At 43.3% G+C, this 27,079-nt stretch overlaps 2 protein-coding genes and 1 long non-coding RNA gene across 10 annotated transcripts in view; 1 reads left to right on the top strand and 2 right to left on the bottom strand.

The window, feature by feature from the left end:
* Positions 1-1,032: 1,032 nt before the first annotated feature.
* Positions 1,033-9,240, bottom strand: EPM2AIP1 (EPM2A interacting protein 1). The gene is made up of 2 exons (XM_043595800.1): positions 6,159-9,240; positions 1,033-2,857 (listed from the first exon to the last, which is right to left on the bottom strand). The coding sequence occupies exon 1, from the start codon at positions 8,786-8,788 to the stop codon at positions 6,962-6,964; it is 1,827 nt and encodes a 608-aa protein (XP_043451735.1). The 5' UTR covers positions 8,789-9,240; the 3' UTR covers positions 1,033-2,857; positions 6,159-6,961.
* On the bottom strand, positions 3,415-21,406 carry LOC122492175. Of its 2 annotated transcripts, none has more exons than XR_006299567.1 (2): positions 21,396-21,406; positions 3,415-5,671 (listed from the first exon to the last, which is right to left on the bottom strand). It is a non-coding gene; the product is annotated as an uncharacterized LOC122492175 (long non-coding RNA). The 2 variants fall into 2 exon arrangements; XR_006299566.1 differs by lacking the exon at positions 21,396-21,406 and adding an exon at positions 19,607-19,617.
* The window catches only part of MLH1 (mutL homolog 1), a 48,945-nt gene continuing 31,011 nt past the window's right edge, over positions 9,146-27,079 (top strand). For 3 of the 7 annotated variants that reach the window (XR_006299561.1, XR_006299560.1, XM_043595772.1), the window contains exons 1-9: positions 9,270-9,385; positions 11,590-11,680; positions 14,606-14,704; positions 18,634-18,707; positions 20,775-20,847; positions 21,961-22,052; positions 23,459-23,501; positions 23,869-23,957; positions 25,864-25,976. Coding sequence is in view for 5 of the 7 variants with exons in the window: in XM_043595772.1 (XP_043451707.1) it covers positions 9,270-9,385; positions 11,590-11,680; positions 14,606-14,704; positions 18,634-18,707; positions 20,775-20,847; positions 21,961-22,052; positions 23,459-23,501; positions 23,869-23,957; positions 25,864-25,976 (790 nt within the window). In the remaining 2 variants the exon portion in view is untranslated. Of the gene's footprint in view, positions 9,230-9,269; positions 9,386-9,425; positions 10,161-10,311; positions 10,512-11,589; positions 11,681-14,605; positions 14,705-18,633; positions 18,708-20,774; positions 20,848-21,960; positions 22,053-23,458; positions 23,502-23,868; positions 23,958-25,863; positions 25,977-27,079 lie in introns of those variants that run through there. The other 4 variants (XM_043595776.1, XM_043595775.1, XM_043595773.1 and 1 more) reach the window with 4 other exon arrangements.

Genomic DNA, 27,079 nt, shown 5'->3' with positions numbered 1-27,079 from the left:
AAAGTTCTTTTCCCCCATCCCCACTTAAATTGGAGTGTATTTCCCTCCCCAGTAGTCAAAACCCGCAAACTTTGTGGGGTGATGAAGTGTTCATTATCTTGATTGCGGTGACTTTTATGCATTTATGTCAAAACCAATCACGTTTTATACTTTAAACTGTGCAGTTTATTGTACTTCAACTATGTATCAATAAAGTAAAAATATGTGGAAAGACCTTAAGTCAATTTTATTTTATAATTATCCATAATGTACCAATAATGGTACCATGCGTAGGAGGCCCTTTGCCATGACTGTGTGATTGTGGATTGTGCTTAGTATCAGCACTTCTTTATTTATTCCAGCGTCTTCTCACCTCCTCCACCCCCAGCTCCCTCCTATGCCTCATGGAAGTGAACATGTAAATAGTAAAATATAAGAGTAGTCAAGTTGGTGAACTCTCATTCATCATCAGTACACATTGATTAACCTTATCGGGGAACTTTTACATTTTAATCTTATTCTCTAAATCCCTTACAGGGATTGTAACTTATTTTACACTTTTATAGTTGTGAATTATTTTACACTAACCGTTTAATCATAGGGCAAATTTGCCTCTTACTCCCTACAGAAGTAGTAATTGGTGGACACACACCAGAGTCACGGCTTGTTAAAATTATCCATGTAGATCACAGCCACTTTAAGGACAGGGTCGAATCATGTCTCTGGATTCCCCAACTCAAAAGGCAGTGTCCAGTACAGAGCAGAGTGACTGGGGAAAGGTAAAGGGATTGAGGATACGACGGAAAACGGTAAGAAGCAAAAGGGTACGTGTGGGGGCAGATCATGCAAAGCTTTGTAGACTGTGATAAAGACCTTGGATTTTACTGTAATTATAATACTAAGCCATTGGAGGATTTTGAGCAGAGGAATGGCATGGTCTGATTTATATTTTACAGTAGGGATCACTCTGGTTGCTATATAATTACAGAGAAGTATGGAAGCAGGGAGTAATATACCAAGAGAAATGGGTGCACACGATCACTGAAAGACAGATACGAAAATGTTTATAGCGACTTTATTCATAATAACCACAAACTGGAAACAACCAAAATTTCCATCAACAGTAGAATGGAATTTTAAATTGCGGTAGTCGTACAATGGAATACTGCACGTGAGTAAAAAATGCTGCTACATGCAACATGGATGAGCCACACAGTACTGAACAAAAGACACAAGAGTACATAGAATTGTTACATTTACATGAAGCTTTAAAAAGGCAAAAGTAATCTATGGTGATCAAGGTCAGAGTAGTGTTTATCTGTGTGCGGGAGGGACACAAGGGCATTTGCTGGGGTGCTAGAAATGTTCAGTATCTTGATCTGGGTGATGGGTTCAAGGGTGTATATAAAAATCCACTGAGGCATACACTCAACATTTACACACTTTACTGGATGTTTTACCTCACTAAAAAAGATTTCTAAAGAAATTATATAAATGGAGACATAACCATGTGTTAATCTAGTGTTGTCTTCCAAATATTTCTGGTTTTCCTTTGAGGCACGTGGAAGACTTAACACTATTCCTCGAACTTTGGTGTGGCCATGGGATTTGTTTTGGTCAATGAAAGTGCTTTAAGGGCCTGTAAGTGATTTGCTGTATTCTTCTCATTTCCCAAAATGAACAGCCACACCCTAGATGGTATCTGCCTGGTCAACCTGAGTCTCAGAGACTCAGAGCAGGGATCAGTGAGCGTTTTCTGTGGGGTCACACAGTAAATATTTTAGGCTCAGTGGACTATGCACTTTGTCACAGCTATTCAATTCTGCCATGGTAGAGCAAAAGCAGCCACAGACATAAGTAAATGGGCAAGGCTGTCTTCCAGTAAAACTTTATTTACAGCAGCAGGCAACAGGACGGATTTTGCCTGTGGGCTGTAGTTTGTTGACCCCTGACCTAGAGCAAAGTCCCTAGACAAGTTGCAAGAAAAAAAGTTACGGGAGGCATTGAGATTCTGTGGTCGTTACTGTAGGACAACCTTACCCATCCTGATACAGACAGTGGCTCCATTTTTTAAAAGCCTTAACGTACTACACGCTGGCTTAGTTGCGAGGCATTCAGGAAACTGCTACTGGAGGATGGGAGAAATAACTTACGTAGGGGCAATTCACGTTGTGGAGTGGTCAAATTGTCTCTTGGGAAAGCATGGAAGGCACAGACTCTTTCTTTATTAAAGGGGGGGGGGGAAGAAAGAAAACAAAATGTTTTATGGTTGTTGTTGGCTGCATTTGACAAAATGTACAAGAAAGAGACGAACTCAGAATTCGTCAAATTGCAAGCAGAAATGAAAGGGGTGGAGTTCACAAGTTGAAGTACTTATTGGGTAGGATGAGGCTACTGCTCAATTACAAAAAGATAAAAACGAGAAACTGTTTAATCCAGAAGATTAAAGAAGCCCACGAAAACCCAGTTTTGCAGCACGGATCACCGGATGACCATCACACCTACCGTTAAGGCCTCTGGATGAGTTAAGGTGCCACAGACTAAAAGTCCAACTAAGTGAACACTGGTGAATCCCTTAAATTAAAATGACTCAAGGAAACAGGCCTTGGTTATAGTTCTTCCACGAATCCCAAAAGCCCCAGTTACCCAGAAATTAAGTTCAGAGGCACATGAACAAGAAAGCAAAGAAAAGGAGTAAATCTAAGTACACCTTGACTAGATGTCCCTCTTGGGTCACCTCCCTTGGAGAAGTGATGAGGACATTCCGCAGGCAAGAAAGCAAGAGAACTGGATATCTAGTGACCAGAAATACCGAGTCATTCCTCTAAAATTTTATTAAATTTACTTACTTTTAAATCCCAGAAGAGCCAGAAATCATCTGTAAAGGAAAGTAGCAAGTAAATAGTATGTCGTTTTCTTCTAGGATTGACACATTATAAAAGGAAAAAGGATATTTTAAGCAGCATTATCTTCTTCTGATGCCGAGTAGGACTTTTTAATTACCCAAGTATTGTTTTAGTTCACTAAATGGTTGCCCAATCTTTTTCATCTAGGTTCCTTTGAAGTCTACCTTTGAAAACTAAAAATAGTAAACTAATAATACTTCTAAATAAAGGAGGTAAAGACTCAATATTCCATAGATTTATGTGAGTATACCTGCGTCTGAAACCTGGCCTCACTTCTTGTTTCCTAGGGCAAACTGCAATTTAAGTTTGTTTCCTCAACAACACTCACATAGTAAATATTTGAGCCGCATGCCAAGCACTGAGCTAAATTCTGGGAATACGGCTCTGTAGTCACAAAGAACTTAGTTTCATTTAATTTGTAATACGTGAATAACAATTACCCAAGAAGTGGGCTAAGGCAGAAGGACCTCGGTGAAGGTCAAATGAGACTGCAAAAGGGCTTCAAAGATCATAAAACACTACACACGTATTTATTCATCCAAACATTTATTGGAATGCCAGGCATTGTGCTAAGCACTACATATAGAACAGCTAGCAAGGCACAGTCCCTGCCCTGGTAAAGCTTACAGTCTAGCAGTGATCAATAAGTAGCAACAAAGTGTGCTAAGTGTATGAATAGGAGAAAAGGGTATTTAGGGAGTGTCCAGTGGGGGCACCTAGTCTAGAGGGCATCTACGAAGGCTCTTACTCTAGAGGGCATCTATGAAGGCTTCCTAGAGCAAGTGGTATTTAAACTGAGACCTCAAAGACGAATATCAGTCGTATGTTATCCTACATAACGGGGAAAGCAGTGGAGAGATATGACCAACTATGTCTTTTGGAACGATCTGGCTGCAGCATAAAAAGGGATCGAAACCAGAGAAAAAGAGACTTGATGAGGATGCTGTTGCTGTATTAAGGTAGGCTGATGGCCTGAACCGGAGAAGTGAGAAAAACTTTAGAGACAGTCGACTTAACACCAAGGTTCCCGTGAGTGGATGTGATGGATGAAGAGTCACGGGCAGGTCAGGTTTTGGCTTGGGCTATGACGACTGATAGCAGCCGCGCCATCTACTGAAAGAGGGAACATAAAAGGAGCAGGTTTGGGGGCAAGATCAATGACATGCCATGGTGTCCATGAGACGGCAGAGCAGACTTAAGTTAGCAATTTGATATATGGATTAGGAAAGGCCTGGAAAGGAGATAGGAATTTAGGCATCATTTGCACATAAACGGTAACTGAAGCCGCGAACAGAGATGACAGCAGCTAAGGGGAGGTACAAAACGGTAGCTCTAAAACCAAATTTTAACATCACAAGAACACAAACATGGACGGGAAAGAGCACCCACGAAGGAGACTGAGAAAGCATACCTGCTGATGGTATCTACCCCCGAAGCAAAAGTAAACCAGGACTTCAAGGAAAAGGGGTCAGTGGTGTGAGAGAGGGCAAGAATGTTGACAAGGATCTGGCTGGCTAGAGCAGTTTGAGTGGCACTACAGGAGACCGGGAATACAGCCACATCTTTTAAGAAAACTAGGAGGAATGGGAGATATATAGGGACATAGGGCTTTTAAAAAATAGTACTTATTTTAACTATATTCACTGATACAACAGGACCAGTAACAACTATTTTGTAAAAAAAAAAAAAAAAAAAAAAAAAAAAAAAAATTTTAAAGACTGCCATGCAGTTACAGAATTACTTAATACAGGAAACAGTAATATACACACTTTTTTCTTTTTTACAAACAAGACTAGTTTATAGCAAATTCTCTACTATTTAGGGTCAATTTTAAATCCTTAGTTTATATCTCCCCCCCCCCCCACTCAGTACCTACATGATGCAAACTAGTTTTATTACCTTAAGCAAAAATATATAATGGAACTTCACAAAATGTACAAGACTTCAATATTTGAGGAACCAGGGTAGGAAAGCAGAAGCAGGTCCTCCAAACATTTTTTTTCAATAAAGCACTTGCCGTGAAAGAGAATACTATAAACTAGTGGGAAATTACCGGTAGATTTTTTTTGGGGGGGGGGGAGGCTGGTGTTTTTTTTTTTTTTTTACTGCTGTTTTTCCAGATATTTTAAGCTTATTCCCTGTTAACTAAAATCTCAACTTGACCATTCTTGATTACTAGCTTGTAAATACTTGCTTTTCTGCTCTAATTAAACAGAATAGAGCCCTTTGATCTGGTTCAGTATAAATCACTGACATGTAAATGCTATTGCAAGCTACCAGAACCTATCAAGGCCTTTACCGCACTTTACCAGCCAAACCTGGAATGTTGGAATTAGTTCCTATCAAATATCATCAGTTTGCCAGATTTGCCCTTTCATTCTGCTTCTACCGGTAATTTGCCCTGTCCCTCAAAATAAAATAATCTACAATGGGGGGGGGGGGAGGGCTGTCTACTGGCACTTTGGGAAGGATAATTCTCCATTGTGCCTGGCTGTCCTATGCACTGTGGGGGCAGGGGGAATGCCAGCAGAACCTTCCCAGGGAGTCTGAGAACCAAAAAAGTCCCCTATGCTTTCCAACAACCCCTGGAAAGAGGGGTTACTGCTTCTGGTTGAGAACCAGTGACACAATTTTGGTTCCTGGGCTTTTATGGCATCGATTTTGATTGCTCAGCCATCAATTCCTTCTAAATTCTTGGTTGTATCCTGGTTCGATGAATTTGCTGGATTAGTGACCATAGAATGTGTTACAAAGGTTAAGACAGGACTTTAGCACAAGTCTGCAAACTGTACTTGAGAGGACCTCTAAGCTGGGTCCTGCCTTTAAATCGTTTTGTATATTTGGCTTTACTGTAAGATTTTCTTTTCACGGTTAACATAAGTTTGAAAATAACTGTTTTAGCACAAAGCAGATGTCTCACTAGAAATATGGAATTGCCACAATCTGTTAATAAAGCTGCTTCTTGAAAGTTAAATATTTCTACTTGTGCACTATCTTAAATACAGAACGAGTGGGACAGTTTTAAATTCTATAATAAATCCACTTCCAGCAGCTAACACGATCTGAGATCTTTACCACTTTAAACTAAAGGGTTTCCTTTTAACAGGGTTTCTTTATGAAGCAGTCAACACCCATGCATAATAAGCTAAAATACCTCCCACCTCCAGATCCTGGAGGGCACAAATCTTATTCTCTAACCTTTTTTTGACAGGGCCAAACCTCTATCTGGAGTAAAGAACTACTAACGGGCAACCATTAAGATTCTATACTTACCGTAGTCCTTTAATAGGCGAGCTGACAAAACAGCACCCAAGTGTGAAAAATTCAGGGGAAATCCCCAATAATTGGTTAGTCTGATCTCCAAAATGCAGGAAGCCTCCTAAACCAGCAATTGAAACGTAATTCTTACTCCTCTGACTAAAATTTTGATTATTTCCCTCTAATCATTGCTAGGGCTGGTTGCGGGGGGGGGGGGGGGGGGAGTTGAGGAGGAAATCTGTCAATATTTACTTAGGACTCAGAAAAATGTTTAAAAAAAAATAGTCTCAAACAAACACTTCGATAGTTAGACAAAATACCTCCACCGTATGTACGCTCTTCCTTTTCAGAAACTTCTGAACTTGCTATGTGAGTTTCTGCAAACTGGCTCAAACATACATTTATGGGGTTGGTAACTTCAGATCATATGCATCAAAATTTTAACACTTTGTTCAAAAGAAGAGCTAAAACTTCTTCAAAACACCAGAAAAACAGACTTCTAATTCAACTCGCATTATCAGTACTGAATTTCTTTAGAAACAATCATATCATAAAAGTAAAAGACAATGACATTGTCATTAAATTAAATTTTAAAAAAGGTGTTTGCATGTGTCAGTCCCATGCTGCCTCTTGAGATGAAAAAAACAAAAACAAAAACAGAAACAAAAACACCTCTGTCAGAAGAATCTGAATCGTGATCAATTTGGATGAATAAACTTGGTGCTTTGCCACAATCCAAATTAGTTAACTTGAAAAATCAGGCAAAGGTTTGCTTTTAGAATCAGACTCTGAGCGTCTCAGTGTCGTACTACCAAAGCCTATGGATTGGGTTCGTTTCTTCCTCTCACAAGGTCATCCCAATGCGGCTCTATTTCAGTTGTGGCAATCCTAAACAGGGCGTGGAGATGCTCATCTGTCAAGGGTTGGCTCAAAGTGTGTTGGTTTCGAGTCAAATACGAAAAAGCCTTTTCGCAGATTTCATTACTATCAAACAAGGATGCCACCTTACAGGCAACCCCTTTGATAATTGGGTAAGATTCGGCGGACAAGCCAGCATAGAACTGCCCCAGGTCTTTGACTCTGTATTCATTCCAAAGGTTAGTATTTGCCTGAAGTTTGGTTAGCTCCACTCTTACTGAAATAGGTGCATATTCAGGCTTAAAATTAAAAGGATTCGCAAAAAGTTCCAAGTCCTTTTTAATGAACCTGAGGTCCTTGAAATGTCTCTCAAATTCTTTTTGCAGGCGACAGATCACCACTTGATACCTATCGGGATCAAATATTTTTTGTTCTTCTTTAAGATGCTGTTTAAGCTCATCGACAACTTCTCTGAAGGCCGCAAAGTGTGTGAGGTTTTTTTCTTCAATGTGTCTCTGCAGTAAACTCAGCTTAACTTCAAAGGTACAGATATGGTCAAAGGCAGCGGCAGCAAAGACTTTACTAACTCTCAACAGTTCACTGAGTTCTCGAAGATGGTCCATGATATCCACCAAGAAGCCAAAGTCACAAAGCCACTGCTTGTCTGTGAAATGGACCGTTGTGGCCCCTATCGAAACCAGGAAGGCTTCTATCTCTTTTCTCAGGGAAAATATCAGTTTTAAAGTTTTCCCTCTTCTAAGCCAATTGTTCAGACATCGTCCGTTAACCCTTTCGCCATGCTCTGATTCAGATTCAGTGAGGAGAGCCTGAAATTCGGGGCGCCTAACGCCTCTGGTCTTAATCAAAACTATCCATTCAGATATAGTATTTATGATCTGGTTAACGTCTACATCGTAGGAGCTCAACAGTTCCAAGTGCAGAAATCCTGAATAATGGATAACATTCCAACAGTTGGGGCTTACAGCCTTTTCTCTCATGTATGACACTAGTCCTGAGTTCTCACCAATCATCCTCAGCGTGTGGGTCGTGGTGAGTCCAACCATTCGCTGCAAGCTAAGCCCTGCCGTCTGCAGGGCCTCGAGGATTGCCGCCATAAGGGCCCCAACACTGAAGTGACGAGTCAGGTTGATGATGGTCAGAAGCTCTTCTTGTACCTCCAAGTCCTGGCCCACGCCACGGACAAAGACCAGGAGGTAGTTCTCATAGGCCACAAAGGCCTGGTCGTCCAAGGCAAGGGAATAGGCTTTAAAGTCCTTGGCTCGGTTAAAAAGCTGACTGCGTAGATTCTTGTTAATGTTGAGGACCCTCTGCCGCGTGACCTCTGGCGATAAATCAACGCCATCCAGAGCGCTTACGTGTTCGGGCAGCACATCCCTCAGCATCACCTCCATGCACTGGTACACAAAGTCCCCCTCACCCCAGCCGCGACCCTTCAAGGCCAAGAGGCGGGCGAGCCCGAGGCCTGCACGGGCGGCTCTCTCCTCGGGAGTGAGCGGGGTGACCACGGGCAAGTCGCCCTGCTGCAGACGCTCCACCAGGGCCGCGCGCTCGCCCTCCGCCACATACCGCTCGTAGTAGTCGTGCTCGGCCTCGTAGTGGCGCCTGACATCGCGTTCGCGGGTGGCTACGACGAGGCGGCGACAGACCAGGCACAGGGCCCCTTCGCCCTCCGGAGGCTCCACCACCAAGTAACGCTGGGTCCACTCGGCCCGGAAAACCCGAGACTCGTCGACTTCCATTTTACTCCTCTTAGGCGTCATAAACATCCTACTGCAGGCCGCAAGAAGAGGGTCGACCTCCGGGAGGCCGCAAGGAGAGGGGAGGAGCGGGAGCAGGAGCAGGAGCAAGCACCTCCTCCGCTCTGCGCCAGATCACCCCAGCAGGGGGACACCAACCTCCGGCTACGGCACCTGCACTCCTATTGGCTGGAGATTTCGTATTCCCTAGCCCAGGAATGAGCCAATGGGAGAGTGGACAGCGCGCAGGCGCATACCCTTCTAGCCAGTGGCCTGAAGGGCTATAGGGAGGGACCAAGTGAGCCGGGCACCGGGGGACTTAAGAAATTTGACTGGCATCCCAGCTGCCCAATCAACGGCTCCCTCGCTCCGAAGGCGCTGCCGCGGGAAGGTCTGGCAGGGCAGCGTAGACAGAGTTGATGGAAAGACGTCAGCACGGAGCCCTGAGGTGATTGGCCGAAGGTACTTCCGGTGAGCATCTCGACGTGTCTTGGGCTCCTCTGGCGCCAAAATGTCGCTCGTAGCGGGGGTTATTCGGCGGCTGGACGAAACAGTGGTGAACCGCATCGCGGCAGGGGAAGTCATCCAGCGGCCGGCCAACGCCATCAAGGAGATGATTGAGAACTGGTAGGGAGGGAGTGGAGCCAGGCTTCCTTATAAGCTACGACTCAACGGGCCGTTCTTCGGGATGGCGCGGACCCGCCTCCCTGCGGTGGGCGGAGGCGTGCACGGCGCACGCCCACAGCGCCCGAGGTCTGGGTGTCCTGCTCCTCAATTCCCGGGTACCGCGAGTTCTTGAGAGCTCTCGCGAGACTTCTGTAGAGCTGTTGGGGGCGCGAGCGGCGGCGACATAGTATTTTAATGGCGCCGTTAGTTGAGGGAAAGACTTTTTATATTCTATATACAGAAGGTGCAAGATTTTAAATGCATAAACATTTTCAGAAGGGGGAGCCCGCTTCATGCTCCAGAGAGTACCGTGTTATGCGCGTAATGTTTGCTCCAAAAATAATCAGTCCAGGGTGCAGTTCATTTTGAATTTTATTCCAAATAAACTGTCGAGGTTTTCGGACAGGCCGATGGACACTGCCTGGGTTTAACTTGTGATATCCCTACTGCCGAGTTAGTGACCCAACTTAGTGTTTTCCTCCCCTTTACCTCTCCGTGGGGGAGCACATCAAAGACAACCCGGTGTTAACGGGGTATCCCGAGGATTCTGACGTTTCGGAATTTCCTTCGCATTGTGGAAGGAAGAAGTTAGAAACCTGGGAGGAAAGGTGGGGGTAAACTGTAAACTTCCAAAAAGGCTGGCTCGTGGGGTACCTAAACGTGACCTGCGTGTTGAAATCAATTGATGTTAATAAGACCCGTACAGTGAAGGAACAAAATGAGCCTGCAAAGAACGGTAGGTTTGCGAGGGGATTTATTGGGAAAACGGAAGACAGCCGTTCGGGGTCGTGGGACTAAAACCCGTGCAGAAAGGAGGGAAAGGGACAGCTGGGAGGCTGGCAACTTTCTCCTTCCACCTAACGTGACGCCGTCTTTTGTCTCTGCAGTGTTGGAATATTCACTGACGGAACGACGTGGGCCTCTTATCTGAAGGCCACAATACTGCACAACCAAACCCAATATATTAGCTAAGTGGTTAATAATCAGTCCTGTGAGCAGGGCTTTTGTTTGGAGCCCAGTCGTGCTCTTTTTTAATATGGAAGTCGAGATGGCTAATACCACGTCAATTCAGGCGCTCCTGAGAAAGGTCTTTGATATTTAAGTAACTTATTATTTTTGAAAAAAGAATTTTCTGTGCGAGATTATTACCCTTCTTTCTCGTGCAGCCGCGGACTGAATTCCTTTTCTGTCGCTGGCGCTCTTTGTGATTGTTGGCTATGCTTCGGAAGTACCAAAGATTTACTGGCTTCCCAAAGAACTTTCTGTATTGACATTTTTTTTTTCTTTTCCCCAACAAAATGTATTTTCTTAAAAGGGTATTAGCATAAACACACACATATATAAATATATATTTTTTATTTTTTTTCTTTAACATTTATTTATTATTGAGAGACAGAGAGACACAGAGTGTGAGCAGGAGAGGGGTAGAGAGAGGGGGAAACACAGAATCTGGAATAGGCTCCAGGCTCTGAGCTGTCAGCACAGAGCCCGATGCGGAGCTCGAACTCACAAACTGCGAGGTCATGACCTGAGCCAAAGTTGGTCGCTTAACCAACTGAGCCACCCAGGCGTCCCTATATAGATTTTTTTTAAATGACATTTAATTAGGGGCGCCTGGGTGGCTCAGTCGGTTAAGCGTCCGACTTCAGCTCAGGTCACGATCTCACGGTCCGTGAGTTCGAGCCCCGCGTCGGGCTCTGGGGTGATGATGGCCTGGAGCCTGCTTCCGATTCTGTGTCTCCCTCTCTCTCTGACCCTCCCCAGTTCATGCTCTGCCTCTCTCTGTCTCAAAAATAAATAACGTTAAAAAAAAATTTTTTTTAAATCAGAAGAGATAAGTGGCAAAATTAGTTGAGAAGAAGGTAAGAAACAGGCATGTGGATCCTACTTTTAACTTCACTTTCTTTCCCAGAGGACCAGAAATGGTGCTGCATGTCCTAATGGAAATGATGCTTGCCCCCTGCCCCCTCTCTCTCTTCTCCCTCTCTCACACAGCATGTAAACTCTTTACAGTGTAGTCATGGAGCCTGTAAAACAAAGGAAAAAGACATCCCTCAGACAGTCTGGCGTTTATCTGGAATTTGTTCTCATACCTTGTCTGATTAAAATAGGTGCATTAGAATAGGGCAGAGTAATAACTTTTTTTTTTCTGTTTGATTTGCCAGCTTAGATGCAAAAGCCACCAGCATCCAAGTGGTTGTTAAAGAGGGAGGCCTCAAGTTGATTCAGATCCAAGACAATGGCACTGGGATCCGGGTAGGTAAAACCTCAGAGGAGGGGGCTGTGCGCGTGCTTTGTGGGGTCCATCTGCAGGAAGTGGCAGAGCCTTTCCTTGTTGGGGAAACTCAACTTTGCATATGAGATATTTAACTGAGATTTTCAATACCCATGATAAATATATTTTGAGTGCCTATTCCAAGCTGGACACTTATTCAGGAAAATGGTCCAGGAGAGAGTCATGAGGCTGTTTAAAGGATGAATGTTCTGGGCAGAGAGAACATGCAAAGACCACAAAATGGAAGCATGCTGGACTTGTTTAAGCACCAGCAAGGAGGCCCGTGTGTCTCTGACAGGGTGAGGGAGTTGAAGAATAACAGGAAATGAGGGGCATTTGGGTGGCTCAGTCCGTTAAGCGACTGACTTGGGCTCGGGTCATGATCTTGCGGTTTGTGAGTTTGAGCCCCGCATCGGGCTCTGTGCTGACAGCTCGGAGCCTGGAGCCTGCTTCGGATTCTGTGTCTCCCTCTCTCTTTGCCCCTCCCCTGCTTGCACTCTGTTTCTGTCTCTCTCTTTCAAAAATAAATACACATTAAAAAAACTTAAAAAAAAAGAATGACAGGAGATGAGATCTGAAAGATAAGAAGGCTGATCATGTAGGACCTTGTGGGCCATTGTAACATCTTTGGCTTTTACTCTGATCAAGGTGGGATACTGTCGAATGGTTTTGAGCAAAGAGGTGACATGGTTTGGAGTTTTGTAAGAACCCATTTGTCTAGAATATGGAAGATAGACAGTAGCAGGACAGGACAGAGGCAGTGAGAGGGCTTTTGGAGCAGTCCAGGAGAGTGGTGACCGTGCCTTGGACCAATTTGGTTGCAGTGAGATTCCGCATTGATTATGAAGACAGAGCTCTCAGAATTTGCCGGTGTATGGTATAAGAGAAAGAGAAGCCAAGGTTCAGGGTTTGGGGCACCTGGGTGGCCCAGTCGGTTAAGTGCCCAGCTCTTGACTTCGGCTCAAGTCATGATCTCATAGTTCGTGGGTTTGAGTCTCGCATCAGACTCTGTGCTGACAGCATGGAGCCTGCTTGGGACTTGCTCTCTCTCTCTCTCTCTCTCTCTCTCTCTCTCTCTGCAACCCCTGAAATAAATACAAATAAAAACTTAAAAAAAAGGAATGATTTCAAGGTTTTGGCCTGTGCAAATGGAAAAAAGAGTTGCTATTTACTGATGGGAAAGCCTATGGAAGAAACATTTGGGGGAAGATCACAAATTCATTTGGGAGCATGTTAAACTTAAGATGGCTGTTAGTTGAATAAGTGTGTGGGTCTGGAGGGTAGAGTAGAGGTTTAACAGCTGGAGATGAAAATGTAGTGTATTGCAGTTTGATGGTATTAAAAACTATGAGTCTCCCAAGAAAAGGTGCTGAATGCCCCAAGCCATTAGAGAAATACAAATAAAAGCAGTAATAACATACCATTTGACACCCATTAGGATGGCTATTATAAAAACGATAAGATAAAATAACAAGTGTTATAAAGGATATAGAGAAATTAGGACTCTTGTGCATTTGCTGGTGGGAATGTAACATAGTGTAGCCACTGTGGAAAATAGTATGGTGATCCCTGAAAAAAATTAAACAGACTTACCATATGAGTCAATAGAATTTGTGGGTATATGCTCCAAAGAATTGAAAGCAAGGTCTTGAAGAGATTTGTACCCCCATGTTCATAGCGTATTCACAGGAGCCCAAAGGTAGGAGCTACCCAAGTATCCACAGATGAGTGGATTTAAAAATGTGGTGTGTACATGTAATGGAATATCATTCAGCCTTACGAAGGATTGAAATTCAGACACGTGCTGCAACATGCATGAACCTTGACGACATGTCAAGTGAAATAAGCCAGTCACAAAAGGACAGATGTTGCAAGATTCCTCTTGTAGGAGGTTCCTAGAGTAGTCCCATTCATAGACAGTAGAATGGTGGTTGCCTGGGACTTGGAAGGTGTGGTGGAGAGGAAGTGTTTAGCGGGGATAGAGTTTTAGTTTGGGAGGATGGAGGGTGGTTGCACAACAGTGCGAATGTACTCAAGGCCACAGAAATGGTTAAAATGGCCGGGGTGCCTGGGTGGCTCAGTCGGTTTTCCGACTTCGGCTCGGGTCATGGTTTGTGAGTTCAAGCCCCACGTCTGGCTCTGCACTGACAGCTCAGAGCCTGGAGTCTGCTTTGGATTCTGTCGCCCTCTCTCTCTGCCTTCCCCCCCTCCCCCAATCAAAAATAAATAAAAACAATTACAAAAATTTTTTAAGAATGTTTAAAATGGGCACCTGGGTGGCTCAGTCGTTAAGCATCCAACCCTTGGTTTTAGGTCAGGTCAAAATCTCAGGGATCGTGGGTTTGAGCCCCGTGTCAGGCTCTGTGCTGACAGCATGGAGCCTGCTTGGGATCCTCTCTCTGCTCCTCCCATGTGCATGTTCTCTCTCTCTCTCTCTCTCTCTCTCTCTCTCTCTCTCTCTCTCCCCCTCTCTCCCTCTCTCCCTCTCTCAAAAAAATATTGTTAAAATGGGAACTTTTGTTATGTGTATTTTACTGTAATTAAATGTTCTGTAGATTTTTAATAAAGTTTTCTCATAATCATGATTTTTATAAAATCCATGAGACTGGGAGAACTCATCAAGAGAGTGAGTGCAGACAGCAGAGAGGTCCAAGGATGGAGTCCTGGGTTACTCCGCTGTCAGAGGCGAGAAGGAACCAGTGAATGCAAATGAGAAATGTAACCAGTGAATGAGAAGGGACCCTGGGACAGTGTAGCAGTCTGGATGCCAAGTGACAAAGTTACTGCTCATTTTAAAACTCTTCTCCTAAGAGGGGTTGCTTCTTGGATTCAGTCAAGAAAAGGGAAATTCAAGATTTGGAAAAATGAGTAACATAATTATTTACTTATTTTTTGGTATCTTCTAGAAAGAAGATCTGGATATTGTGTGTGAGAGGTTCACTACAAGTAAACTGCAGTCCTTTGAGGATTTAGCTAGTATTTCTACCTATGGCTTTCGGGGTGAGGTAAGCTAAATATTAAGGAAATGAGTGAAATATTCTCTTGTGATAACATTTCTGCCATTTCTCAACATAGAGGTAAATAAGATATGATACTTCCTACTTGTTAAATATATGCAAATTGAAAAATCTTAATTAAATTCAATTTTCTAAAACCAAAGATTGTTCATAAATACTTAATACACTGAAAATTATTTTATCTACAGATACAGCCCTCTCCTCCCCTCCTGCCAGGATGTTTGGTATCTTTTGATGGAGAATGCAACACCACCTACAAAGTTTTTTTGGTCAGATAATCAAATGTGAATCTGATTAATACTTATTAAGTGCCAGTATTGAGAAAATATAGGAGGCAAGGGAGCATGGTAAATGATACAAAAATTAGGAAACTACATGATAAAAGGCTTGTTTGTGTCCTTCAACAAATTAAGGAAGAAAAGTGGAGGAGGGAGCAAGAACCTGTAATTTAAAAGAGGCTTAAGAAGCACGTGAACCAGGGCTCCTGGATGGCTCGGTCGGTTAAGCCTCCAACTTTGGCTCAGTTCATGATCTCAGGGTTTGTGAGTTGAGTCCATTGTCGGGCTCTGTGCTGGCAGCTCAGAGCCTGGAGCCTGCTTCAGATTCTGTGTCTCCCTCTCTCTGACCCTCCCCTGCTCTCTCTCTCTCTCTCTCTCTCTCTCTCTCAAAAAATGAATAAACAGTAAAAAAAATTTTGTTTTTAGAAACAGAGGCATACGAACCAGTTCCAATGTATGAATCTTAGTTGGATCTTGATTTGAGCAAAACATAAAAAAAATTTCTAGGTCAGATATTGAGCACAGATTGGTTATTTCATAGTATTGAGAAGAAATTGTTGATTTTATGGGTATAAAAAATAGCATCATGTTTTTGGGCGGAGTCTTTTAAGATATATATGGAAATATTTACGAGTGAAATTACATGATGTATCAGAGGCATATACTATAAAAAGTAGATAAAAACATTTTAAGACCAAAATAGGATCTTAAAATTTTATGACCATACTCTGTTGGACATCTTTTCATTCAGTATATATATAGGCCTGTATAATTTTTAATAGTTATATTCTATTCTTTTACATGAATGTACTGTAGTTTCTTTAAATGATTTCCTGTTAAACATTTACACTTTTTACCATTTTCCTGTTTGATGCTTTGGTGACTATTCATGTACATACAATGTGGTTTTTTCAATCACTGCCTCGGTAAATTTATAGAAATAACATTCATCGGTAAAATATGTGTACTTTTCAAATAGTCTGTGTTAGTTTCCTATTTTTGCCCTCCAAAAATTGCCATGTTCTTAGTGACTTAAAACAATAAAAATCTGTTATCTTACAGTTCTGGAGGTCAGAAGCCAGGGGTCCAGCAGGTCTCACAGCACTGAAATCAAAGTGTTGGCAAGGCTGTGTTCCTTTCTGGAGACATTTCTTTAGTGTACCAGAGAAATTGTTTGGAGTAGTTATTTTGGGGAAATGAGAGTAAAAGAGGGGATGGAACCAATTACCTTTCCCTTTAGGCCACTCTGTAGTCTTTCTATTTTTTATCACGTGTCTATATTACTTTAAATTTTTTAAATTAAAAGGCAGCTGTGACCTAGTCATTGCAATTCATATCAAACTGGGGTGGTCTCAAGCACCCTCCGGCTTAACAGTGAGCCCCGAATTATTCCAGATAGAAGCAATTTCATACTGTTTACCCTGAGGCAGCCCTTATTTTAAGTGTGCTTCTGGTAAAGTCCTAGGAAAGCAGCTCTGTTGTGGCTTTGCAACTTCCTGCGTCAGTTCCTAAGCCCATGGCCTCCTGGAGCCTTAGCCTAGCTGGAGAAGATCTTTGGGCTTTTATTTTACTGTAATTAAAACTGGGAAGATTGGGGCGCTGGGTGGCTCAGTCAGTTAAGCATCTGACTTCGGCTCATGGTTCATGAGTTCGAGCCCCACATCGGGCTCTGTGCTGACAACTCAGAGCCTAGAGCCTGATTTGGATACTGTGTCTCCCTCTCTCTCTGCCCCTCCCCCCATATCTCTCAAAAATAAACATTAAAGGGCGCCTGGGTGGCGCAGTCGGTTAAGCGTCCGACTTCAGCCAGGTCACGATCTCGCAGTCCGTGAGTTCGAGCCCCGCGTCAGGCTCTGGGCTGATGGCTCGGAGCCTGGAGCCTGTTTCCGATTCTGTGTCTCCCTCTCTCTCTGCTCCTCCCCCGTTCATGCTCTGTCTCTCTCTGTCCCAAAAATAAATAAACATTGAAAAAAAAAATTAAAAAAAAAACAACAACATTTTTTTTAAAAAACAAGGAGGATTTAATGAGGGATTTCTATGTGTTCTTTCCCTCGTTCTCAGCACTTTGTATGCATTAACTCTTGACAGTAGCTCTGTAGACTGGGTTCTGTTACTACCCTGTTTTACATCTGAGGAAACTGACCCTTCTGAAGTATTAATAGGAGCGCCTGGCTGGCCCAGTTGGTGGAGTGCGTGACTCTTGATCTCAGGGTTATGAGGACAGCCCCACGTTGGGTGTACAGATTACTTTAAAAAAATCAAGGGAAGGGGAAGGGGGAAGAAAGAAGGAAAGGAAAGAAGGAAAGGAAAGGAAAGAAACAAACATGGCCAGGGCACACAGCTAGAAAGTGACGAGCGGGGGATTGAACCCTGGCAGTTTGACTTCAGAGTCTGTTCCTGCTCCGTTTCTGGTGCGAAAGCCCCTAAAGCAGCAGAACCTCTGCCAATGGCATGCTGTCTTTCTGGCATTATGTACTGTTGTGCTACATACTCTATATATTTCGTGTCCACCTTATGCAGCTCTCAAAATCGTTTACATCTGACATGATGAAAATGACCTCAGTTACGTCAACTAAGGAAACCCAGCCAGGACCTGGTAATCTCGGAGCCTGAGCCATGTTCCTCGTGAATGAACCGAACCTGCCACAGGCTGTGTGTTCACTGTCTTCCGAGATGCTGTCACACAGACCCCATTGCAGTGCCGGTTGCATTTTTATGTGCTGTGATGCCCTTGAGAAAGGAGAAACAGGTTCCAGTGAGCTAGGAAACCAGTCTTGGTGACAAGGTTGAGGGGAGGGGTGGGGAGTGGTCATTTTCAAAAAATTTGTGGTGTCTCAATTTCATAACCTTAAATTTACATTTCTAAACACGTAAGTTTTGAAAACAGTTTTGTGTACCAGTATGCGACATTATCTACTTGGAGTGCTCCCGTTTCTGAAGGCAACTTTTCAAATTGTTGGGAGGCAAATTATTGAGAATATTATTAAGCATGCCTGCACTTCTGCTGCCTGAGCACACTTGCTGCTGACACATTAGTACCCTGGTGTGTTTCTTTGCAACGACATGGATGGAGCGGGAGTGTATTATGCTAAGCGAAATAAGTGAGTCATAGAAAGACATACCGTATGATTCCACTCATATGTGGAACTTAAGAAGCAAAACAAACAAGCAAAGGGAAAAAAAGAAAGACAAACCAAACAACAGACTCTTAGCTGTAGAAAACAAACGGGGGGGGGGGGTTACCAAAAGCGGGGGAGGGGCGGGTGAAATAGGTGAAAGGGATGAAGAGTATGCTTATCGTGATGTACATAATTGTTGAGTCACTATGATGTACACCTGAAATTAACGAAGAACTGTATGTTAGCTATACTGGATTTAAAGTAAATACTCTGATGTGTTTCCTTTTGGACTTCTAATATATATTTTCCCCTGTTCTAGTAATATGCCACAAGTTCAGTTTGATATCCCTTTTTTTACAGGTCATGAAAGTGAGTGAGCAGAAAATGCTCATCGTTGCCATTTGTTAATACAAAATGGAAGGGGAAATTTAGATTGAGATCACCTTTCTCGGTAATGAGGTGACAGTGGGTGACCCAGCAGTGAGTTTTTCTTTCATTCCATTTTTTTCTTCTTCCTTAGGCTTTGGCCAGCATCAGCCACGTGGCTCACGTTACTATTACAACCAAAACAGCTGATGCAAAGTGCGCATACAGGTATGGGGTAGGCTGCTTTTATTCATATATTCATCCTGAAACGTGCTTTTATGCCTAGATTTCAGAGTAACCCTGTCTAAACACTAGTGTCATCTTTTTTGACCAAGATCTTGAGTAAGTTTTCTTTCCTCTCTGGATTAGTTGATAATCCAGAGGGATGATTATTAGGTAATAATCTTATTTATGGATTCTTAACAGATAAGATGTGACGCATTATAAGTGCCTACAAACTCTGTTACACAGATGTATTCTAAGTAGGTGGCAGATGTGGATGTTCTTCTGCTCCCGTGCCCTATAGTAGGTTATTACTTTGATTACAGGTCTGTGGCTGGGGTGCTGGAGGCTCACGGTTCCTTTGCTGGCTTGTGAGCCAGCAGCTCCCCGCCACAGGTGCATGCCTGTGCTGGCTTGCCCTCCACAGGTGGCCACTGGCTCTCTGTTGTGCTGATGCAGTTTCCAGAGGCTGACAAACAGCCTTGGAACAGAACAAAAACAGGATTTGAGGAATCAGAGTTACATCTTTGTTTTTATAAGCACCCGCCGCTTACTCGTGGGAGACAGGTAGGAGTACCCGATCCAGGGGGACGGTAAAAAGAAATTTTTTTAATCCTACAGATTGTTCATAAATTAACACAGAAAATAGCCCTAACAATGGCAGTTCTGCCTGTTTCTCAGTCCTCAGCAGAGAGACGTGTAACGTAATGGGAAAGGGGGCATTCCAGAGTATACAGCACTGTTGCTAGGAGAGTTTGACTCTTTGTGCATTAGACTTGCCCTAGGATCTGCGTGCACTGATAGGATCAGAATTCCTTCTCACAAATTAATGTCTTCCTAAAATAGACTGGGACACAAACTCTGTTTCTTCACCTCTGGAATTATGTTACGCTCCTGCTTGGGACCTCCAGTGACCCCCCCCCCTCCCCAACTTACATAGTAGGATAAGATCCAGAGCGATCCCTAAATAGCACACCCTCCCACTGTGCCTGCCATCCACCTTTCCAGCCTCTTTTCTCCACCAGTCGCCAGCTGCCATGTGTTCTAAAGCTTCGGAGCTTTTATGTTTTTCTCTTCCTGGATGGTCTTCCCTGCTTTCTCCCTGAAACTGTTCCTCCCTAGAGCCCAGATGAATTGTCAGCCCTTCTGTGATGCTTTCACCCCCCTTCCTGACCCCAAGCTGAATGTTTCCTTCTCCAGATCACTTAGGACAGTGTTCTACACTTTAGGGAAAAGTCTGTCCCTAGGTTGAGGGTTCTCCAGGGCCTTTCTTTATTACCAGGGCCTCTGCAGGTCTGTCGTGCGATGGCCCCTCCATGAATGATTACAGAATTACTGAAGACATTTTACTCTCACCATAAGCAATTTGCATTGTAGCTTGAAACTGAGGAAGTGGGATGCCTGGGTGGCTCTGTCGGTTAAGCGTCCGACTCTTGATTTCAGCTCAGGTCATGATCTCATGGTTTGTGAGTTTGAGCCCTGCATCATGCTCTGTGCTGACAGCATGGAGCCTGCTTGGCATTCTGTCTCCCTCCATCTCTGCCCCTACCCTGTTGCTCTGTCTCTCTCTCTCTGAAAATAAAAAACAAAACTCAGGAACTAAAAAGCAACGTTTGCTAGAATAGGGTTTTCTTTCTTTCTTTCTTTCTTTCTTTCTTTCTTTCTTTCTTTCTTTCTTTCTTTCTTTCCTTCTTTCTTTCTTTCCTTCTTTCTTTCTTGTATCCAATTGGAATGATAATGGAATAGTAGAAAAACAAAGAAATAAATCGTAATTAAGACAATATATAGGGGCACCTGGGTGGCTAAGTAGGTTAAGCATCTGACTTCGGCTCGTGCCATGATCTGTGCTGACAGCTCAGAGCCTGGAGCCTGCTTTGGATTCTGTGTCTCCCTCTCTTTCCCAAGCTTGCGCTGTATCTCTCAAAAATGAATAAACGTTAAAAAAAATTTTTTTAAAGTGACAGTCTAATAATATGGCTATATTTTAATTTGTTGTATGATTTTCTTTTTTACGTTTGGATAAGTATTCTGCTTCTGTTGGATATTAATAATCTCTTATTATTTTCTTTTAAGAGCAAGTTACTCAGATGGAAAGCTGACAGCTCCTCCTAAACCATGTGCAGGCAATCAGGGGACCCAGATTACGGTAAGAACGGCACAGGAGAGTATAAGTTGCTGAAAAAGAGTGCTGCATAAATATTGAAATAAGGAATAATATTGTCTCTGAGTTTCCAAAGCAATAATAAAATGAAGTCTTGCTAGTTAAAAGAAACAGCAGATAATTACTCTCTAAACAAGAGGTGTGGTTATTGGCTTTTGTGGCATGGCAGCCTGTGTACTCCCTGCATCTTTTTTTATGGGGATGGCAGAAATGAATGGCAAGGTAGTTGGCATTGAGAGGACCTTGAACTCAGTTCCGGAAAGACTCGAGTGAAGAGTGTCATCTCAGTCTTGCAACTCACTGGTTGTGTGTCCAGAGGCAAGTTGTTTAATGTCCCTTAACCTTGCTTTTCCCAACTATCAAATGGAACAAAGAATATCTGCCCACTCAGAGGTTGTTTGAGGAATATGATTGTATCATTCATCAGAAAAAGTCTAGTATGCTGCCTTTTTCTGTGGTGCCACATTTGGTCTCTTCCCATTGTGTGATCCCGTAAAGCACCCCACTGTCAGGTTATGCATGCCATCTTCCACCTCCAGTCCCAGCTAAGGCACATTTCCCTATAGGCTCCTAGCCCTAGACTTGTATAGCAGGCAGGAGGCAGAAATGAATGTGTGCTTCTAAGTGCATGTTAAGACAGATCCTGTATCCAGGGTGACCACAGTGATTTCCAAGAAGCCCAAATGATCTCAGAAATTTTATTATTCTTCTTAGTTCGAAAAATACGTTTGGATGCCATATGATAGTACAGTTATTTGTAAATTTACATGTTTGCCCCGCTGTATTGTGTGCTATTGTGGGTAAGACTGTGCTTTATTTATCTTCGAATTCCCAGCACAAAGCAAAGAGCCTGTTGTAGAGAAAGCCCCCAGTACCTATTTGAGGAATCAGTGAATGAAATGAGAAGCAGGAAAAATCTCTTTTATTTCCTTTGTTTGCTAAGGCTGGCTTATCTCTTGCCCCCTCCCCAGTCAGTGCTTAGAACTGTACTGTTGGTAAGTACAGTTTGATTCTCTGCTAGCCAGCTTTAGGTGGATAGCTTGGGTCTTTATTTCCATGTACTTCTGTGAATTTACAAGGAAAAAATCTTCTTTTCAGGTGGAAGATCTCTTTTACAACATATCCACAAGGAGGAAAGCTTTAAAAAATCCGAGTGAAGAGTATGGGAAAATTTTGGAAGTTGTTGGCAGGTAGAGTCCAAAATCTGGGAGTGGTTCTTTGAGGTGTCTCACCAAAGAAATGTGTTCCCCTGCTTATAAATTGAGAACCGTTTCCGAGCTAGATGGAAAAGAGTACACTGTGTTTTAGCCTACAGATGGTTTCTGATCAAGGTTTGGTCGCCAGTTCTGGGCTTTCTCTCATCTCCCAGGAGAGGAGAGAGCAGTTGGTCTCTGAATCGGTGAGGGTTCTTTGGTGGAAAGCAAACCAGACAAACTCCAGCTGACTTGAGCCTAAGAGAAATTTATGGGAAGGCTGGGAGTGACTCATCAAGTGGCAGCAAGTGTCAGTAGTTGCTCCCTGGGGAAGACACGAGAACCAGGGTGGCTTCGAATTTTATAGTGGCCCTGCTGCAGTTGTTTTCGTTCTTTTCCCGTCTCTACTCAAGCATCTGTTTCCTTGGAGAGTACATCTGATTGGCAGGGCCTGGGTACCCCCATCATGCGTTCCTGTCTGTGGGAGATTCCTTGATTGGCAGTCTAAGGGTCTATCAGATGGAATGGGGAAGAGGTGGTTTCCCAGAGGAAAGCTAGGGGCTCTTAAAAGAAGAAAGTGAAAGGCAGGGCAGGTGAAAAGAACATTATGTCCACTGTAGACTTACTTCATCTGCTGGTTCAGTGGATCCAGCATGGGCTCGCCAAGGCTGCATGTCCTTGAATTGTAGCAGAGATCGGTTAACTGTTTTCCAGTATTTCTCAAAACTCCAAAATGAATAAAACATATACTCCTAATAAAGTGGAACAGACTTATACTTCAGGTGTCTTTGCTTTTCCCTGGCGTTGTACAAGCAGCATCAAAATATTATCCCTGGAAATAAGAGAGTTCTGGTTGGCTGTTTGGGTTCTAGGTGTGGTCAAGTGAATTCCTAGTTGTTAGCTGAATAAATGCATTTTGCTAGACACAATCCTTCGGTTCATGGGGTCCATGGGAGGAGGAATAATAAATAAATAACAGCCAACTGAGAAAAGGCTGGAAGATGCTGGAGCAGGGCCGGGGGCCAAGGAGAAAGCGAATGAGGAGGGGGGGCGTCTTGAAGAGCTCTGAGAGAGAATAAGAGTTCAGGAGTTGTAAAGGCCAGGTTCTCAAGATGTAGCACCTAGACCTGTTGGGTCTGGGGTAGTAATGCTGTAGGCAAGGAGGAGAGTGTGTTAAAGTACCCCTGCATCTACTCAGCACCCTGTAAGAGCAAACAACCCTGGTTTTTGTTTGATTCTGCCACATTTGGCATTATATGACATATGGAGATATTCTTGACTGTCTATATCTTTGTTTAAATCACTTAACCCCACCAATTTATTTAACCAAAAGGGGGTTCTGCCTTATATTGTGCATTAGGCGATTTCTTGCTGCTTACTGTTCTGTTGTCTTTCTTTGCCAGGTATTCAATACACAATTCAGGCATTGGTTTCTCAGTTAAAAAAGTAAGTGTTGGTTTTGTATCAGAAAAAGGGATGTTTTTGGTTTTTTTTTTTCAACTTTTTTTTTTTTTTTTTAAATTTATTTTTGGGACAGAGAGAGACAGAGCATGAACGGGGGAGGGGCAGAGAGAGAGGGAGACACAGAATCGGAAACAGGCTCCAGGCTCTGAGCCATCAGCCCAGAGCCCGACGCGGGGCTCGAACTCCCGGACCGCGAGATCGTGACCTGGCTGAAGTCGGACGCTTAACCGACTGGGCCACCCAGGCGCCCCTGTTTTTGGTTTTTAAGAGTTCACCTGTGGAGGTAAGGTTGGGATGTTTCATTCACAGCTGTGAGACAGTAAGTCGTATCTTCTGCTCTGTTTATCAGCAAGGCGAGACAGTGGCTGACGTTAGAACACTGCCCAGTGCCACGACTGTAGACAATATTCGCTCCATTTTTGGAAATGCTGTTAGCCGGTATGTTGGTAATTCATATTTTAAGAAATCTGCATTCCACGTCTTGGTTTATTATTTATCACATTATTTTGGAATCTGTCAAGGTAGTACCTGCCTTAAGAGTTTGCTTTAATGAAATATGCAGGCTTCTTTCCATGGTTCAGATTCGTTCTTGGAGTCATTATTTCATGGAATCCATACTTCTTGGGTGCATGTTATCTCCTAGAGGCTCTGGCTGTCAATCAGTGTGTTCTCTCTAGTCTCTGTCTTTAAAATGTTTATAGGGTAGTAGAATTCTTTCATTTTCTAATGTTCCTTCTTTTCCTGATATTTCCCTTAACATCACTTTGGGACTTTGTTTGTGATCATTCAGCATTTATTAATTGCCTCCCATATTCTAGGCTTTGTGCCAGAAGTTAGGGATGTAAAGACAAAATATTTCCTGTCCTTAAAGACTTCCCTGTCTGGTGGAAAGCAGATTTGTAAATGTTACCAAGTCTACATTGTCAAGGGAAGAGTCCTGGCTAGACCTCAGGATTCTGCCAAGCCCAAAGTGCCTGTGTCATCAACTGAGGGAGAAATACTAGGAGCCCGCTGTGTGCCACGCATGCCCCAGATGCAGGCCACACACCGATGGAGAAGACGGACCCTGACTTCACTTTTTCCAAAGATCTTAGGAGCAGCAACAGTAGTCCCAGAGCCCAGTTTTCTACTTGAAAGGACAAATTATTCATTCTTTGAGCAAAACCAAGTTCCAAACTAGGGAACAGTCAACTTGCTTTTAATTACCCTTCTCTTACTGTTAATGAATTAAGTTTTTTAATTGTGTTCCTAGAGCAGAGGGAGAACCCTATTGTACAAGGAAACTTTTACGAGTTTCTTTATTATATTTGAAGACTCAGAATTAGTCGTTACGAGATTCCTAGGGACTACAAGAGATGAGAAATCCCACAGAGCAGCCGTTCCCCAAAGCGTGTTTCCAGAATACCAGCCTCTTGAGATATCTGGGGGAAGAAAGGATTTGCTGGTTTATTGTGTGGGAGAAACAGCACAAGCTGTATTTTCTGCTCACAGCCTCAGAGTACACATTACTACATGACAGCTTCTAGCATACACTCAGCAAATGCCTCACGAGTGCCTACTAATTGCTGGGCACTGTGCTGAGAAACAGAGTAGGGCGTAAAGCAGAAATGCTTCTTGCCCTCAGAGGACTCATACCTAGTTGGAAAGACACATGAGATAATTATGCCATTCATGAGTGGTCATGCTAGATGTCTCAAAGGAAAAATATAAGGCACAACAGGAGAATCTCTCGGGGTCAAGGAGAGCAATAGTCAGAGTTAGGTAGTTCTTTGATGAGGTTAAGCCCTGACACGAAGGATATGGAGGAGTTAGCCCGCTATCAATAGGAGCTTTCCAGGCAGAGGAACCAGCAGGCAGAGATGAGTGAGGCTGAGACTTCCTTATTAACCCGCCTCCCCGTAAGCACAGCTCTGAGGAACATCCCCATTGTGGTGCTGTTCATATAGTAAGGGGTTCAGTAGAAATGAGTCTTTTGGGAGTTCCGTCTTTGGGACTTAGTTACTAAGATATATAAGAGTTTCAGTAAAACAAGGTCTCGGAGCTTAAGGTTTGTGATTATGTCCCAGCAGTCAGGGCAGTGCTTGGCATATAACATAAGTGCTTGAAAACAGTGACTGGGTGGGCAGGTGGGTAGATGGATGGACAACAGGCGGATGTGTGAGTGGGTGGTTGGACGCATGCATGGATGCGTGGGCCCAGAGGACCGCAACAAACCAAGTCTCTGGGTCCTTATTTGGCAGAATTCATTTATGGGAAGGAGCCCTCATTTTCCTGCTCTGAGTTTTTATACTGTTTGAATTTTCCATTATCTTCAAAAGCCTCAGAATTTCTTTTTTCCAACCAGAGAACTGATAGAAGTCGGGTGTGAGGATAAAACCCTAGCCTTCAAAATGAATGGCTTTATATCCAATGCAAATTACTCCGTGAAGAAGTGTATCTTCTTACTCTTCATCAACCGTAAGTGGAAAAGGACCATGTCTGCAGGGAATTTTATGGGACCATAGAAAAATTCCTAATCCACAGGTTCGATTACACACAGGGAACCCTCATGCTGAAGTGTGGCTCGGTAAGGAGGTGTTCATAATTTCTGGCCTACGCCTGTTCAGCCCTCGGATACGTGCTCAGCGCTGGCTGGCTGTTGCAGAGGCCTCTTGATGCTTGCCTTTGAGAGGGAGCACGGGAGAGGGCAACACAGACCCCTGTGAGTCCGAACAGCTTCCTCACCTGCTGGCATCAGAACCTCATAAGCAGGCCCCAGGCAGATGTTTGTTCTCTCTCGAGATCAAGATTCACTGTTTGAATTGCACAGCAGGACACAAGGAGAGGGGTACCTTGGGTGTCATTAGCAAAGTTCCTTGCAATTTTTCTTTTTAGAGAATGAGTTATTTATGATACAGTGAGCAGTACCAGAAATCAAGGAGGAAATTAGCTAATGAATTTGGATTTTTGTGAATTTCCTCTCCACTCTTTATCTCTCTGCAGGCATATTGTTTACATGATCACTACTTGTTAAGTAAATAACTGTTTTGCATTCTGCTGCTTTTTACTTAATTGCATATTATATGGTTTTGAGAGACTGACAGGGGAACTAGAAATGTGTCTGATTTGGTTTTTAATTTTCCAACCAGAGATGCATCATTCCATTTGTTTGGTACTTACCGTTTTTTAAATGTTTATTTATTTTGAGAGTGAGAGAACACATGCAGAGGAGGGGCAGAGAGGGAGAGAGAGAGAATCCCAAGCAGGCTCTGTGCTGTCAGTGCAGAGCCCTACATGGGACTCAATCTCAATGACCCGTGAGATCCTGACCTGAGCCAAAATCAAGAGTCGGACCCTCAACTTACTTAGCTATGCAGGCGCTCCAGCACTTACCATTTTTATCATATAGATCCTTTACCTTTCTTGTTTAAAGCAATTCACAATTACAGTTTTGTTTGCTTGCCATTGAAAATGGTATATTCCTTTGTTCCATTTATAATGATAACCAGCTATAAATGTCCCAGATTATACATGGGTTTTTTCTGAGAGAAAGACAGTGCATGAGCAGAGGAGGGGCAGAG

The sequence above is a fragment of the Prionailurus bengalensis genome, chromosome C2, assembly GCF_016509475.1.
Source record: "Prionailurus bengalensis isolate Pbe53 chromosome C2, Fcat_Pben_1.1_paternal_pri, whole genome shotgun sequence".
Classification (NCBI taxonomy): domain Eukaryota; kingdom Metazoa; phylum Chordata; class Mammalia; order Carnivora; family Felidae; genus Prionailurus; species Prionailurus bengalensis.
The sequence above is the reverse complement of the archived record's forward strand: the minus strand, read 5'-3'. Positions and strand labels throughout refer to the sequence as shown.